Source organism: Monodon monoceros, unplaced genomic scaffold (genome assembly GCF_005190385.1).
Source record: "Monodon monoceros isolate NGI ecotype Baffin Bay Population unplaced genomic scaffold, NGI_Narwhal_1 Super_Scaffold_2, whole genome shotgun sequence".
In the NCBI taxonomy this organism is placed as follows: domain Eukaryota; kingdom Metazoa; phylum Chordata; class Mammalia; order Artiodactyla; family Monodontidae; genus Monodon; species Monodon monoceros.
The window spans coordinates 48,572,040-48,588,216 of NW_021703776.1; the positions used below are offsets into that span (position 1 = coordinate 48,572,040).

At 40.0% G+C, this 16,177-nt stretch overlaps 1 protein-coding gene across 2 annotated transcripts in view; it reads left to right on the forward strand.

The window, feature by feature from the left end:
- Nucleotides 1-16,177, forward strand: part of CALCR (calcitonin receptor) — a 157,668-nt gene that overhangs the window by 83,362 nt on the left and 58,129 nt on the right. For both annotated transcript variants that reach the window (XM_029233767.1, XM_029233766.1), the window contains exons 3-4: nt 6,698-6,778; nt 12,644-12,800. In XM_029233767.1, coding sequence (XP_029089600.1) covers nt 6,698-6,778; nt 12,644-12,800 — 238 coding nt within the window. The remainder of the gene's footprint in view (nt 1-6,697; nt 6,779-12,643; nt 12,801-16,177) is intronic.

Genomic DNA, 16,177 nt, shown 5'->3' on the forward strand with positions numbered 1-16,177 from the left:
ATATCAAGAAGCAAGTAAATAATCTGATGTCAAAGTTAAGCTCTGTTCTGGTTTTCTTGGAGTCATCTTCCAGGTGTACCATATGACTGTCTGATCACAAGTTCTGTCTCACCTGTTCCCATTACAATTTGAAAGTTTCTAAGTTGCATTTTTATCTCCATTAGCTACTGTTTGCCTGATTTTGTCCTTTTCTACCTGGGTCCAGGTTCAACTTACTAAGCTTAGAAAGTTAGAAAATTTCTAGCTTCTAAAAAACTGAATTAGAAAATTCCTGCCTATCAAAAATTCCACATTAGTCTTTCTCTAGATTCCACCCTGAAACCTACCCATCCTTTAATAATCTGTTCAGCTAATATTAGGGCTCATTTTGGGTTTTCCACAGCTGTTACTCTTATTAACTTTCTTCACTCTTTTTTCTCTTTTTTTGAAGAATCCTAGAGAAGGTGAATTACTTCATTCCTCATTCTGGTTCTACTCTTTTTGCCTTGTTTATGTCCCTTAAATTCTTAAAGCCCTGTCTTTCTTCACAACTCTACCTATGCATTCTTTCTCCTATCTTCACAAATCACCGTGAAACACCACAACAAAAATCCCGTGTGCTGCAGCTAAGACCCAGCACAGCCAAAATAAATAAATAAATAATAAATAAATATTTTTTAAAAAACATTCTTCTCAAAGAGAGGCATATCTACAAGGTACTGTTTAAACCTGGACAATTACAGTTGAAATTTTCTGACTAGAGGCAGGTGCAGTACAGCCCAGATATACTATAAAGTTACACATGAGGAATTTGTTAAGAGTTCAAAATAATGCAAGACCATTTAAAATTACAGACCTCTTCAATTAATAGGAAAAAAGAAAGGACTTTGTTTCTTGGCTAAACCTCTCTGTCATTTCCAAGTGTTCAGTCTCAGATCTATTTTCATTCACCTTAGTTCATGGTACAAATGTAAACGCGGTATGTGGGGCTTTGAAAGCCTGGACCTCCCCTTTCCTAGGCCAAGATGACTACACAGCTCCACTCACCTTAAGGGTGACAAGTCTCCCACCGTTTCTATTGCTCTGCATTGTAATGATACCGTTTAGTCAAAACCAAGCAACTGATACTTTGTAAAATATCAAGTGACATCACATATGTGACATAGATAGAATAAGCCAGTTAACTGCCTAATCATCCCATATTCACCGTCATAGAGAAGCTGGCTTCTCACTGTGCTTAGCTCTCACATTTGGAATTAATGAGCAGGACTTTCATGGGAAGAACAGATCTGGTTTTTAATTCTTAACACCTGTAATGTTCCATACATCCTGCTTCTCTCAGGGACGCAATGCTAGGACTATCATACTCAACAGACCCTTAGAAATTCATTGTATGTCTATGATTTCCTTCTTAAAAAGTAGGGGGCTTCCCTGGTCACACACTGGTTGAGAGACCGCCTGTCGATGCAGGGGACGCGGGTTCGTGCCCCGGTCCGGGAAGATCCCACATGCCGCAGAGCGGCTGGGCCCGTGAGCCATGGCCGCTGAGCCTGCGCGTCTGGAGCCTGTGCTCCGCAACGGGAGAGGCCACAACAGTGAAAGGCCCGCGTACAGCAAAAATAAATAAATAAATAAATAAATAAAAAGTAGGATCTAACTAAGGAAAGCTGTACCAATTTCACAGGTATGTGAACACTTCAAAAGTCCTACCTTTCACATCAGGAAATAAGTCTCATCCAGTACGCAGGTAATAATATTCCCAGTTAAGGGAGAAGAGCTCCTCCTCTTCCCTACTTCCCCTTGCTGAATTCCTTCATTATCTGTCCTTGTACCAAAGCTAGCTATCTAGGAGACAACTTTAATTTCTCCCTTTTTATTCCCCTCCACGATCATATTGGTGCTTGTTGCTAAAGGGGGCCCTGTATTACTACATTCCTAGCCAAGGGTTTTATGCATTTACTTAAAGTTTGGAGGCAATCACTGAAGGAAGATACAATTACACTCATTTTGGTATAGGAAATGGGTTGGAGGGATGGCGACTTGAAGTAGGGAAACTGGTCATGAGGCTGTTGCTAGGGTCCTGATGAGAAAGATGGAGCTCTGAACTAAGGTGGTGGAGAAGGGTGAACACTTTAACAAGATACCAAGAGCTGATAGAATGGGAGTCATAGAGACTAGATGTCAGGTATAAGGAAGTGGGTGGAATCAAGGACCATCCCTGGTTTCCTATTTGGACAGTTCATGGATAATTGTGGAAGTCACTGACATGGGAGTACAAGGAATCAAAAAGGGAAAAATAATACATTCAAGAGAGTTCTGTGCTTCCTAGAATTCATCAGACCACAAACCACCATTATTATCAAAAATAACAATCACGTGTGAGTGATTGTGTGTCGTGCCAGAGATTTATAGACAGCTAAAACATAATCCTTTTCTGAAAGAGGTTTCTCATCAGGCCAGGTTGTTAAGTTGTGTACATACATAGATGAAAATGTGTGGCAGGCACACAAAGTGCCAAAAGGTGGTTTGGGTAATAAATTTTCTAGGCACTCAAAACCTACTTTTCTACCCTTATTTTCACTTCCTGAGAAGCTCTAAGCTCCAGCTAAATTAAAGTTTTGTATTCCTTATTCTTCGGCTACCCCTACATTTTTCTATCTCCACATCTTGTTTTAAATCTGCTTTCTCTGCCTATGTAGGTCTTTGTTTCTTAAAACCCTATTCAGTTCTCAAATTTTAGGTCAAAATACAAATCCTTCTCTCGTTCCCCCAATCAGAAATGATCCTTTATAAAGCTCTGTATTTGTGCCATTTTATTGAACTTTTTACCCAGGCTGTATGATAGTTACTTTAGCACATGTCTTACATCATTCGTACTGCTCCCTGCCCCCATCCCCCCCACCATGCTGTTTCTTGTACTGAAACCACATCTCATCCGTCTCACCCATATTTGCGTCCCTTGTAATGCCTCGGCTGTCAATACATGTATGTGTTTTCAACTTACTAGTGGGCTTGAAGTGTCAGAAACAAGGGGTAATGATCAGCATATAAGATGACACTTGAAAGTTATACTTTCTCAATTTCCTGGCATGCTAATATGTGAATTGAATACAATTTACTCTTGGGGACAAGTATATTAGGCATTGTATGGTCAGGCCACTCAAGATGGTTGTTTTCTTGCTCTGTACATCTCCTGATCCACCAAGTCCTGCTTCTCTCACATGAATATCCAATCCCCTTAATTATAGGGCCTAATTAGTAACTGCCTACGTGCTCACCCCCTGCCCCAGCTGCTGATTTCCCTGGTAACTGAGCCAACATGACGTCAGTTCCCCTATAAATGGTAGCCTCTTTCTCTGCCCGCCCCGCCCCGTCCCACCCCGCCCCACCCGGTAGTGAAGGACGCTACCACGGCCTGTCTGCTCGCCGTCTGCTGTAAACAGGGGGGGTGTCGCTCCAGGACCTTTTGCTTAAGAGTCCCCGTCCAAAAAACCACTGAGTCTCTGTTGCTGTCTCCAGGCTCTTTGGTCCCAAGGCTGGGCAGCTATAAGGCTTGCAGGCCTGCGAAGTGCAGCCCAACCACTGGTGAGCCAACCAGGAGGCCGAAGAAACTCCCGTGAGTGCTGAGATGTCGGAAAATAAGGCTGGGCTATGGAAAGTTGCAGAGGTGATCCTGAGGAGGCCGTCCACTAGCATGTGGGGCTCTGTGGCAGCTGACTACCATGGGAGATGTTTTTCTCTTCCGTCATACTGATGACATCCTGTTAACCTTAGAGCCTTCTTCCGATGTGAAAGTAGCAGCCCCGTGCTCGTGGCTCATCTGACTGCATGGGGATGGCTGGTGAATACAAAATGTAAGAACTTGGATTATCTATCAAGTACTTGGATGTTAGCTGGTCGGGTAAGACGAGCATACCCCCGACCCACCACCCCTAAACAACTACAGACACAGGCTTTAGGGGTGTTACCTCGGGACAGGCTTGTCAGTTGGAGGTGGCCAGTTCACCAGAGGGTTTGGCTGGGGCATGTGGCAACGGCAGAATGTCCTTGGCTTCTGGTTCAGCTGTGGAAGGGAGCGGAGCAACAGTATTGTTTCTTGGAACAGCTGTGTGCAGTCTACAGTGTGTTACAACAGGTGGAAGCCATTACTCGAGGTCTACGGAGTCATAGAGTAATGCAAAAAACCCCACTTTAGGGGCTTCCCTGGTGACACAGTGGTTAAGAATTCACCTGCCAATGCAGGGGACACAGGTTCAAGCTCTGGTCTGGGAAGATCCCACATGCCGTGGAGCAACTAAGCCCGTGCGCCACAACTACTGAAGCCTGCGCACCTATAGCCCGTGCTCCGCAACAAGAGAAGGCACTGTGATGAGAAGCCCGCGCACCACAACGAAGAGTAGCCCCCGCTCGCCGCAACCAGAGAAAAGCCTGCATGCAGGCTTTGAAGACCCAACGCGGCCAAAAAAAACCCAAAACCCCCTACTTTACTGGTCATGAAGTTCAGGAATGGGCCAATACAAATGCCGTACACTGACATTTCCCCCACCCTACGGCCCCTGTGCTGCTGGGCTAATTGAAAGGATGAAGGGGCTACTCAGCAACTGACACAGAAAACTCTCTCTTCCAACATGAGGACATGTCCCAGGAGCAACCGTCCCAGTGCTGACGCCCTGTTAACCCAGAGGCAACTAGTCAACACAATCCAAGCTCAACTGTCGACCACCTAACGACTGCTGCCAAATGGTCGGTCAGGCCAATAACTTGCTTTTGCCCTTGACACAGGATCTACCCCCAGGGGAACACATCATAAATGACCCTAGGACTGGCAGGCAAGTCCCCAGTGGTTTGGGTTTGCTGCCTTGTGGGGAAGAGGATTAGAAAGGGATTTACAGATCTCACCTGTCTTCTACCCAGCCCCAACTAAAACTACTGAGGTAATTAATCCAGGCCCCCTACTGGAGAAAGGCACCATCATATTAACCCTGTGGTCCGTTGCTACAGGCCTCTCCAGTGTTCGGCACTGGCTGTGGGGACTGAGGATGGAGAGGTGGTGGGGTACTGCAGGCCAGGACGAAAACCACATGCAGGGGCAATGTGATCTCAGCGTGCTCTTACTGCTTGTATTTTGCTTAATAGTCATGATCTACCCTGTGTTGTGCCTGTTAAACATCTTGCCTTCCCTCCTTAGTCTAAGTGGAAGGAATCTGTGGACTGGGTGACAGTGGTAGCCTCACTGTGAAATGAGTTTGATTGGGTCCCTGTCGCGAGAGGACATTTTCATCCTCATCTGGACTTCCATGAAAAATTGACCTGATAAGCGCCTGGCTCCAAAGTTTGCCCACCTCTTGGACTCGTGATACTCTTAAGCCTCTGGTGTCTGTATTGCATGTGTGGTATTTGGTTGGAGTGTGCCTCTGTATTCCTGACCCCAGGGATATCACGGAAAAGGGGAGGATCAAGATTGTAAGGCTCCTACAGGGTGTGTAGGAGTGGAGTATATCGTCAGGCCATTCAAGATGGCTGCTCTCTTGCTCTCTGTACATCCCCTGCTCGAGCAGGCTCTGCTTCTCTCAGGTGACTCTCCAATCCTCTTAATTATAGAGCTTAAGTAGTACCTGCCTATGTGTTTGCTCCCTGCCCCAGCTGCTGGTTCCCCTGGTAACTGAGCCAACCTGATATCAATTCCCCTTATAAATGGTAGCCTCCTTCTCCTGCAAGTTGCAAAGCTTGCTGTCATGTCCTGCCTGCCATCTGCTGTAAAACGTGGGATATTGCTCCAGGACCTTTTGCTTAAGATACCCTCTCCAGTAAACCATGGAGGTTTCCACCGCTGTCTCCAGGCCATTTCTTTGGTCTCAAGGCTTGCAGGCCTGCAAGGTGCAGCCCAACAGGCTTACAGTGTAGATACTAACTGAAACTTAGCAGAATATGTAAAACCTAAAAGTGGTGCAATGAGTAGAGTGTTAGATGCAATGATAACCATTCACCCCTAGTTGAAATCGTTTTCACACAAATCCCGCTGATGAAATGTATATATTTAAAATTTCACTCCTTTATTTTTCCTTGTGTAAAATTACCTGCAGAGTAACCAAGAACTCTTATTTGTGACAAAGCAGCCTGTTTCTGACTGTTGTGCTCTTGAGTAGGACTGGTGACCTCTTAGGGAACAAACAAGCCTTACTATGGAATAAATTTATTTTTAATAGCAACTTGACGCTTGAAGAATTTGTAGGAAAGAAAAATACTCAAGGCTGCAAGTAAGACTGCTTAAATAAAAGTTGGCTTTTGATTACCTGGAAGGCATAGCTATTAATCCTTTACAAAGCACAGATTTTATTCATGTCCATTGAGGTGACTTTTGTGGATGTTTCCATTGAAAATTTTCAGCAGTTCTTCTGATGCCATGTGTTAACTGAAGTCCACATTGATTACTCTTGATTTCTCAGAATCTCTTATGTCCTGATATGTAAAGGGGGCTCCAGAATTTCTTAATGGGAGAACTTTAGACAACAACCAGACAAGTCTTCCTGGCTGAGAGGAAGGGCAATGGAACATGCTGCTGCATTTGCCTCACAAGCTTACTGTGTTTACATGGATTGTATTTAGGGTGTCTTTGGGCATTGATCTTCTTCAAGTCAAATAGGCAAGAAAAAAAGGCCACAGTCAATGTTAGAGCTGTATTAATTTAAATGTCTTTGTTACTTTTATATTTTTCTAGGTCTTAGAAGACCGTCTTCAAAAGCCCAAGATGAGGTTCACACTTACACGCTGGTGCTTGACCCTCTTCTTCTTTCTGAATGTAAGTGAAACGAAGTTATTTTAAGCTGTTAGTCAAGAATGCTGAAGTAGTACGATTATGATTGGGCATTTGCAAGGGTAGACATTGTTCTCCAAAAACCAAACTATAATTTTCTTTAATGTTTTGTTAACAAATCTCCTCTTAATATTATTCAAGGAAAACTATTACTAACATTTCATACATGTTAACTTAATTTTAAGGGAATTTACATTTTGTAATGTTATACATCAAAGTTTATGGGAATGATTGCTAATGTAGCCCTTCTGTACCTGTTTGAATGAGGATAGTTTATTTTATTATGTAAGACTGTCATGTTATTTTAATCTTCAGATAAAAGTACAGTATAATTTGCTAAAAGTAATCCAGTACTTGGAAATGTAGGTACCTTCATGCTCTTCGAAATAAATTTTCAGCAAGAATATTGTAGAAACTACTGGAATATTTTATTTCGTCTGTAAATGTCTAAGCCTTATGTCGTATTCTATAGGTGCAGAAATATTGGTATATTCTATTCATACTGATATTGTTATTCATCTCAAATGAAATCCTATGTGATCAACTATGTGTAAATATTTTTAAATTTCATAAAGCATATAACTAGACATAGATAGAAGAAATCATAAAGTAACTACTAGATAATAAGAAAGTTTGAGTATTATCCAGTCACCGTTTTTTGTTTTTTGTTTCTTTTACAAAGTATATAACTTTTTGTATGTTTAAAAAAAAAAAGTCACTTTTCAAAACTCTTACCTAATTTTAAAATTCAAAGACTGAAAGAATTTCATATATTTGCATGAGCACAACAGGTGTCTTATGGTTTGTGGGCATTTTTTTTTTACTAGCAAACATTGCATAGGGTACTTAAATGGCTTTGTGCTCTCTTCATTGTAACATAAATTTTGCTTCTGTGTGTTTGGGTTACCTATTGGATTTGGAGGATTTGTCCATAAAAAATTTCATACATCAGTTTCCTTCTAAAACACTCGTTACGTTCCACATTGATGCTCTCTAGAGAAAAGGAAATTTTTAAACGACGCTGACTTTAATTATTCTAAAATGTCACTTCTTGGATACATTACTAACCACTACCAATATATTTATTGAATTCTACCGACCTGATTTCCAAATGGCCTTTAAAAACTATCAGTTTGTGTCACTGCATTCCATTAGCCTCATCTACTTTTACCAAAACTACCCACTCACTTTCTCTTCGTACCTGCGGTAATACAATAGGCTTAGAACAGTGCTTGGCACTTAGTGAGTGCTAAAAAGATGGTAGTGATGACGATGACAATGACAACAATGATGAAGACATAATGCTTCTCAGAAGAACCTACTTTATGTTGTTGTTGTTCACTTAGCTGTAGTCCCCTATTTGTGTTGAGTTTATGATAATATACGGCAGTTCTGTTTATATAATGCTCAGGTAGAAAGTACGTAGGACACCAACCAGGCATCTGATCCTACCTGGAAAAAGCAGGGCTAACACTTTACAGAGCTCTATTTTATACTTTGTTATTTTGAAAGGTATGAGTAACTGAAAGCTACAAGTAATCTGAACGTAGACATTATCATTATTAAGAATGGTGACATGGAAAGTCGTTTACATCAGCTTGTGGATTCTGGATTCATAGTCCTGTTAGAGCAGTTCTGTCTGTGACAATCAATAGGAATGTCTCCCTTCAACCCAGTAGCATGGATCCCCACATTCAGTAGGTTTGGACCATTCCTCAAAGTTCTACACAGAACAGCTCTCTACTTGTTCTGTCTCTGTACTTCTAGAAACCACCTGTAACACACAAGGAGGCTGATTGTCTTAATCAAAGTAGGAATTGCTTAAGCACACGGCCATTCAAATAGATTGCTTTACCTCTGGACCCCATGATTAGTGTGGATGAAACTTTCTAGAATGTAAGCTCCATGAGGGCAGGGACCTTGCCAGTTTTGTTCACTGCTGAATCTTCAGAACCTAGAACAGTGCCTGGCATGTGGGAGGCACTCAAAATATTAACTGAAAGAACAGTGATGTTTCGGCTGCGGACTACAGCTGTCAGTGGCAGCTTGGTGGTCGTATGTGTGGCGCCATCTACTGGAACCTTTAGGAGTGACATCACATATACGGTGGCTAAACTGCTACGTAGGACAACAATTAAGAGGTGGTTTTTGTTTGATTTTGGAAGAATCACGCAAGATGGCTTGAATGCAAAACTTTGAATTTCAGTCTTTATTCAGAAAAGCAACATGCCCTTAATGTCTCATTTCTATTTTCATGTGAGCATAAAATTATATGTTTACATTCCACAAATACATAGAATAAACATAACACTTATGATAAGCTGAATATTGTTTTTCACATTGCTTGGTGGTTTAATCACTACTGCTTCTGTTTTACCCCTTTACTGCTGAAAATTATACCACCTCACTAGCTATTTTTAACTGTATGAAATAATTAGCATAAAGTTAATCAATGAACTTTATGAAATTTACATGTTACTTTAAGCAGTAGTAATTCCATGATCAGAATTATATAGATGTAATGGCTATATATTTATATCTACATATATCTGTATGTTATATACATAACAGAATGCCTCAGTGTATATGTTATTTTCCGAAGAAAATCACTGAAACATTCAGCTACCACTGGAAAAATTGCATCGTCAATGCTCAAACATGAACCAGACCAGGAGCGGCCTCAGATTATTATGGTTCTTCTAAGGGCAGAAGTTCTGATTCCTCATTCCCTCAGTGTTGAAACAATCTCTGCTGAACCAGGTTACAGGAAGTTCACTGGAGTTGTTTCAACATTGGTGGAACGATAAGATCGATGCTACTGTCGTCTACGTGAACTACACCTACTTTTTGAGATGGTCATATCTCCACTATTACTGGTGTTAAAACTGCATTAAACCAAATAATGTTGTCATTGAAAATACAGGTATAGGGTTTCCAGTTGGCTATTCTTGCACATACTGCCTCCCCATGGCCTCCATGTATTTCCAACTAACAGAGGAACATTTAATTGGTTGCTTAGTCTGTTTAAAAGTAGAATTCAGAATGTTACTTCTGGAAAGAGTGTGAAACTTAAGCAAAGTAGTTCCTAATGTCTAAAATATCTAATAAGTGACAGAAAAGATTTATATATAACATCATAATACATCTTCTAATTTGATTTGAAGATGGTGGGGAAATGACCCAGAAATAATATCAAATGATGATTTTCATATCAACTCAAGATTCTAAGAACAGAGCCACAAAGAATCAAATAGATGCATAAGCTGAACCAATCATTTGTATCTTATTGTGAGGACACTGTAATCAATTAAAGATCATGGTTACATGGTCTTTAGTCAAATTATTAAAACACACATTCATACAAATGTAGGCTAATAAAATCCAACAAGAAGTCTTTACATGAAATATCTTCAAAATACTTTTCCTTACTCCCAAACCATCTCTCAATTCCTAATGGGATATCTGAGCATTTAACGATTAATAATTCTTTACCTTTCACAGTTTCTGGTGTCTGGAAATAGTTATAGTGTTGGTCTTTCTTGCTGGACTAAGTTCCACGAGGGCAGGATCTGTGCTTGTTTTACTCAGCACCGTATCCTCAGCCTCTAGCTCGATACTTGGCTCATCAAGTTCAATGACTATTTGCTGACTGACTGATCTTAAAACCAGTGGGAAAGGGGTCATATTACAACATAATGTTGTTCAGCTACATTGGTAAAGGATTTGTACACCTTTAATAATCTTTGTCGGTTCATTAATTTCTTGTCACAAATTCTAGAGGCGTTAAAATTAGAAATAATCCTAACACTTAGTGTCAAATATATTCACAATAAGTATTCATCTACAGTTATAACAGTAATGTTATAACAATAAGTATTCACCCTCTTCTGTTTGCAAGTGATTTCTGCTCAGATGACTTGCTGCCACCCCCAGGTCTAGTCCAAAAGAGAACTTACCTTCTCCTCCGAGTAAGGTTTTCCTTTCTTAATGCCTTCTCTTTCTCAAGACGCTACCATTTTTTTTTTCTAGCCATATAGGCTAAAATATCTGGGCTATTTGACTCTTACTGTTCTCCATTCCTTATATTCAAATATACCTCGGTGCTTTTATTACTTGAGAAAGTGCTGAGTTGCTCTCTCTTGTTCCATCTTAAGGTGATCTAGTCCATGCCTTCAGCTGCCTGGCTGGCCTCCCCAGCACTAATCTGTGGACATCTGATGCCCACCACATGAATTTTATTAACATTCTCCTTTCGCAACCTTCACTGATCAAAAAACTGCAAGACAGCTTTATTTCATCATGTTTTTAAAATATTTGCTAAAATATATTGAGCCTTTCATGTCCCAGACGTTTTGTATTCGTTCTCACAGGGCCCTGTATTATCTGATTTTCCTTGATTTCATATCTTACCCTCAAATATGCTCCCCTCCAGGCAGTATGGTTTCAGTACAGTGTTTCACACACCTTCCTCTGGACTTACCTGCATGCCTTTCCTACCATCCACAAAGCCTTCCCTCTCCTCTCTGCCTATGTGATGGTACATATACTCAAGATCCAGTTCAAATTCTACCTTGTACCTGTAGTCATTCCCAACTATTCTTCCCCCACGCTCTCTCTCTACTCTGAATTTTTATTGTTTAGTGCTCTGTACAGTTTAGCCTTTAGTGATAGGCTGTCTCATAGGACAGGATGCCCTGTCTACACGATGAGATACACTGGAAAACAGTGAGGCTCTACCAGGAATATCCTGGGGTATACAGGTCAACTTAATAAAGATGTTTATTTTAGAGACTGTAGAGAATAGAGAAAGGTACATAACACTATTTCTGCTATCAGTACATTGGGGAAACTTCAGTCTTAGAATAATTTAAACAGAATAAGGCCAATTAAAAGTGTTTCAACAGGTATAATAGAAAGCAAGGAGAATTTCTAACTTCAGAAAAAGTCAATGCAGGCTGAAGCTTGCAAGTCTTCTCCAAAAAACTCTATACAGAACATGGATATAAAAAATCAGATTCAAGCACTACTAAAAACATCAGAGCCACAAAAGAAATTGAAATCTATCTAAACACAACTTAGGACAATTTGTCAGACATTCATCTTTTCAGATACATACACACACAACTTAGATTAATGGGATCTACGATGGTAGTGAAAACTAACAGACTGACAAACCTAATGTCAGTCTGTACTGAAGATTCAAAAGCTCTAAGAGAAATATTTAAGATTTACATTGATTTTCAGCAGTGAAAATGATACCTTGTACAGGTCATCGGCTGATGAAACCAATTTAAAGAGATTAAGGCCAATTACCTAAAGCAGACTATTTCAGAAGAACAGATTTTATTCTGTGGAATAAATGGGGTAAATTTTTGGCAGTGTGTGCAATCTAAGTACAAACAAATCAGCTGAAAGAATCCAATTAAAACGTATTTATTGCACTAATATAGCTACTTTAAATAACATGATTCATGATTCTTAGGAGTTCCAAGCAAAACAAAGTTGATTTAATATTCATATTTTGGAAATCAGGTTATTTGCTTTGTTTACTTCTAAACTTTACACTGATAAAATTAAAACAATCTTGTAAAGAGGTGCATGAGTTTGTGTGGGTGCTATATATTTTCAAGAGTGAACAGAATGAAGGCAAATAGGAAAATTTTAGGTAGAATTTATAGATGAAATGTAAGTACACTTTTTAATTATAAAGCAAAAATATTCCACATGGAGACCATGCATAATTGTTGCTTACAGAAGGAAAAATAAACGTTTTCATATTTTTTGATTGTTTCATTATGTATTCACCCATCTCTACTCCCCATAAGTAACTCAGTTTCCTTTCTAATACAGCGCCCAATTCCGGTTCTTCCTGCCACTTCAGAGGTCACCCACCCTCCAACAATAGAGCCGGAGCCATTTCTCTACCTTTTAGGAAAGCAGAGACTGTTGGAGGCACAGCACAGATGCTATGACCGAATGCAAAAGTTACCCCCATACCAAGGAGAAGGTAAAAAGAAAGATGTATGTGAATGTGTGTTTCAAACATCAGGAATGCAAAAGTTACCCCCATACCAAGGAGAAGGTAAAAAGAAAGATGTATGTGAATGTGTGTTTCAAACATCAGGAATGCAAAAGTTACCCCCATACCAAGGAGAAGGTAAAAGAAAGGACGTATGTGAATGTGTGTTTCAAACATCAGGAAAGGCTTATTTTCTTCTGTGGGTAAATATGTGTTGACTAATTTTAATTTAATATGCCAATAGTTTTAACAGTGGCTTTCATACCGTGGTATGTTTGAGTATTTCATACAGCAGACATGCCTAGTTTCTTTGCTCAAGCTCACCTGACTGCTTTTTGGCGAATATCTGCATTTACGACAAAATTACTACACATAGCCCAGTATTCACCCATGGCAAGCAGGAACAATACAGGACTATGTGAGGGAAGGAAGTAGAGAATAACAGGAGGAGAGTTGGAAAATACTGGGCAGAGAATTAGCCTGAGGCAGAGCCTATCAAAACTCTGTCTTGCTTGGGTTAATTAGGTAGTATCTTCCCTTACCTGTCAATTGGGTGGCAACTCATGCTAATCCTTCTCCTTTTCTACCCCCAGTTCCCAGAGGAATTAGAAAAAGATATCTCCTGGGCAGACGTTGTTTATCTATCACCTTCTCTAGAATGCTCTGTGTGACTGCCCAACTATTCTTAGCGCCAAGCATATTCTATTAGCTACAGAGGGCCCAGGGGAAAACAAAAGAGAGGATGTGATGACCAAGCATTGCTACATTCATTTAAATTCTCTCCCCTGACCCCTAAAGCACTTGAAAAGACCCAACAAGATCTTTTACACCCCACTGTATTCTAAGACAACACACTGCTTCCTAGGGGGAAAATTAGTTGAATATACTCTATTTACTACACATGGTTTGCCATCAAACAGTTAAGGTTTTAATTTGTAGTTCCTATTTTTAGCATTTTCCTTCAAACAAAAAAGTGAATCAATTGAATGACACATGTCATTCTTCTGTCTGCAGCGGTTTCAGTGTTTAAGAACCTGAAAAGGCATTATGTGTAACTGCCCAAACAAACCCTTTCTCTGAAGCTAAGTGAAACAACAGAAACACAAAATTGATACTTTTAGAAACCGAGTGAGTGCAGTCTCCTTTGCTTTGGTCTTAGTCATCTTTGGAGGATGAACTTTTGTGCTACGATCATTATTTAAAACTTTTTTTATTTTGAGAACTGCCTTCAAAGCCTGAAGCTCGTTCTTTTGAATAGCTTTACGTTTTAGGGTAGATTTAATTTTTTTCAAAGAAAAAATATTCCTTTATTTGAAATTGAGAATTTACACCAGGCTTCTATGCAATGAAACACCTTAAATGCAGTTATTCTTTCACCTAATCCTCTCCGTCCATCTCCCATACATTTACTACACATTTCCACTTGGCCATTTCGCAAGTACAATATTTTCAAATCCCACCATTACCTTACTCATAAACTCATCCCTCCTGGATACTCACTTCGGTATGTGACACCGCCACTGAGCCATTTACTCAGGATTAATATTTATTTATTTATTTTATTTTTTTTTACATCTTTATTGGAGTATAATTGCTTTACAATGGTGTGTTAGTTTCTGCTTTATAACAAAGTGAATCATTTATACATATACATATGTTCCCATATCTCTTCCCTCTTGCGTCTCCCTCCCTCCCACCCTCCCTATCCCACCCCTCTAGGTGGTCACAGAGCACCGAGCTGATCTCCCTGTGCTATGCAGCTGCTTCCCACTAGCTATCTATTTTACGTTTGGTAGTACATATAAGTCCATGCCACTCTCTCGCTTTGTCACAGCTTACCCTTCCTCCTCCCCATATCCGCAAGTCCATTCTCTAGTAGGTCTGTGTCTTTATTCCTGTCTTACCCCTAGGTTCTTCATGACATATTTTTTTTCTTAAATTCCATATATATGTGTTAGCATACAGTATTTATCTTTCTCTTTCTGACTTACTTCACTCTGTATGACAGACTCTAGGTCTATCCACCTCATTACAAATAGCTCAATTTCATTTCTTTTTATGGCTGAGTAATATTCCATTGTATATATGTGCCACATCTTCTTTATCCATTCATCCGATGATGGGCACTTAGGTTGTTTCCATCTCAGGGCTATTGTAAATTGAGCTGCAATGAACATTTTGGTACATGACTCTTTTTGAATTATGGTTTTCTCAGGGTATATGCCCAGTAGTGGGATCTTTTTTCTTTTGCCCTACCCAGGTACGTGGGGGGTTTCTTGCCTTTTGGGAGGTGTGAGGTCTTCTGCCAGTGTTCAGTAGGTGTTCTGTAGGAGTTGTTCCACGTGTAGATGTATTTCTGGTGTATCTGCTAGTGTTGGAGGGTCTCCTGCAGAGCTGGGGGGAGGCTGTGGCTCACCGCGGGGACAGAGGCAGTGGAAGTTCTGGGAAGTACTCCTTGGCTTGAGCCCTCCTGGAGTCGGCCATTATCCCCACCCTCAGGATTAATATTTATGAGTCATCCTTGTATTTTCCTGCTTTACATCCACACCCCGTTAATTACATTTCATTAATATTCCTAAATACACTAATAGTGCCTTATTTTAGACATTTAATATCTCTTACCTGGACTGTTACAATAGTCACTTAGTTTGTCTCTCTTTTTAATCTTATCCTTAAAAGCCTTCTTATTCTCACTAAAATCTAGATTTGTTCATGTCATTCCCAATGGTTCCACCTTGCCTACAGGAAAAAAAAAAACAACCCAGACTCCTTAGGATGGCATTTAAGACACCTCATGATCTGACCCCAGCCTCACACTAGTATCAATAAGAAGGTGTATGAAAAAATAGATACTTTTACAATTGCACTAAAAGTTTCCCCCTTCAAGAGTAGATTTAATTTTTGAAAGCAGTGAGAAACCACTTGGAGCCAATGTTGAAGAATACATAAAGTGATCAAACTAAGTATTATTTTAGTCAGTAATGGTGTGATTCTAAACTAATAAGACTGTTTTTATATGTAGCCCATTAACTGGCTGCAAATGCATCTCCTAAACAAGTGCATCACCCTTGGATTAACAATAGAACTACCTAAGGCAACCCCTTTGAAGGTTAATGGTTAGTAGGCTACAAATGTTCCAAAGCCTTTTATCCAGGGGTAATATTGCATATACTTTCACAAGACTTTTTTCATAGCATTTCTGGAGATATTTTAAAGGAAAGATTTTGGAGGAAATATTCCATACAGATGACAAATATGCCTTTTGAGGAACAAATGGAGAATGTCCTACAAAAGAAAAAAAAGGAAATTCCTTAGTACTTGGAAAAGTTAATACCTTTATTTTGTTGCTGCTGCTGCTACTGTTG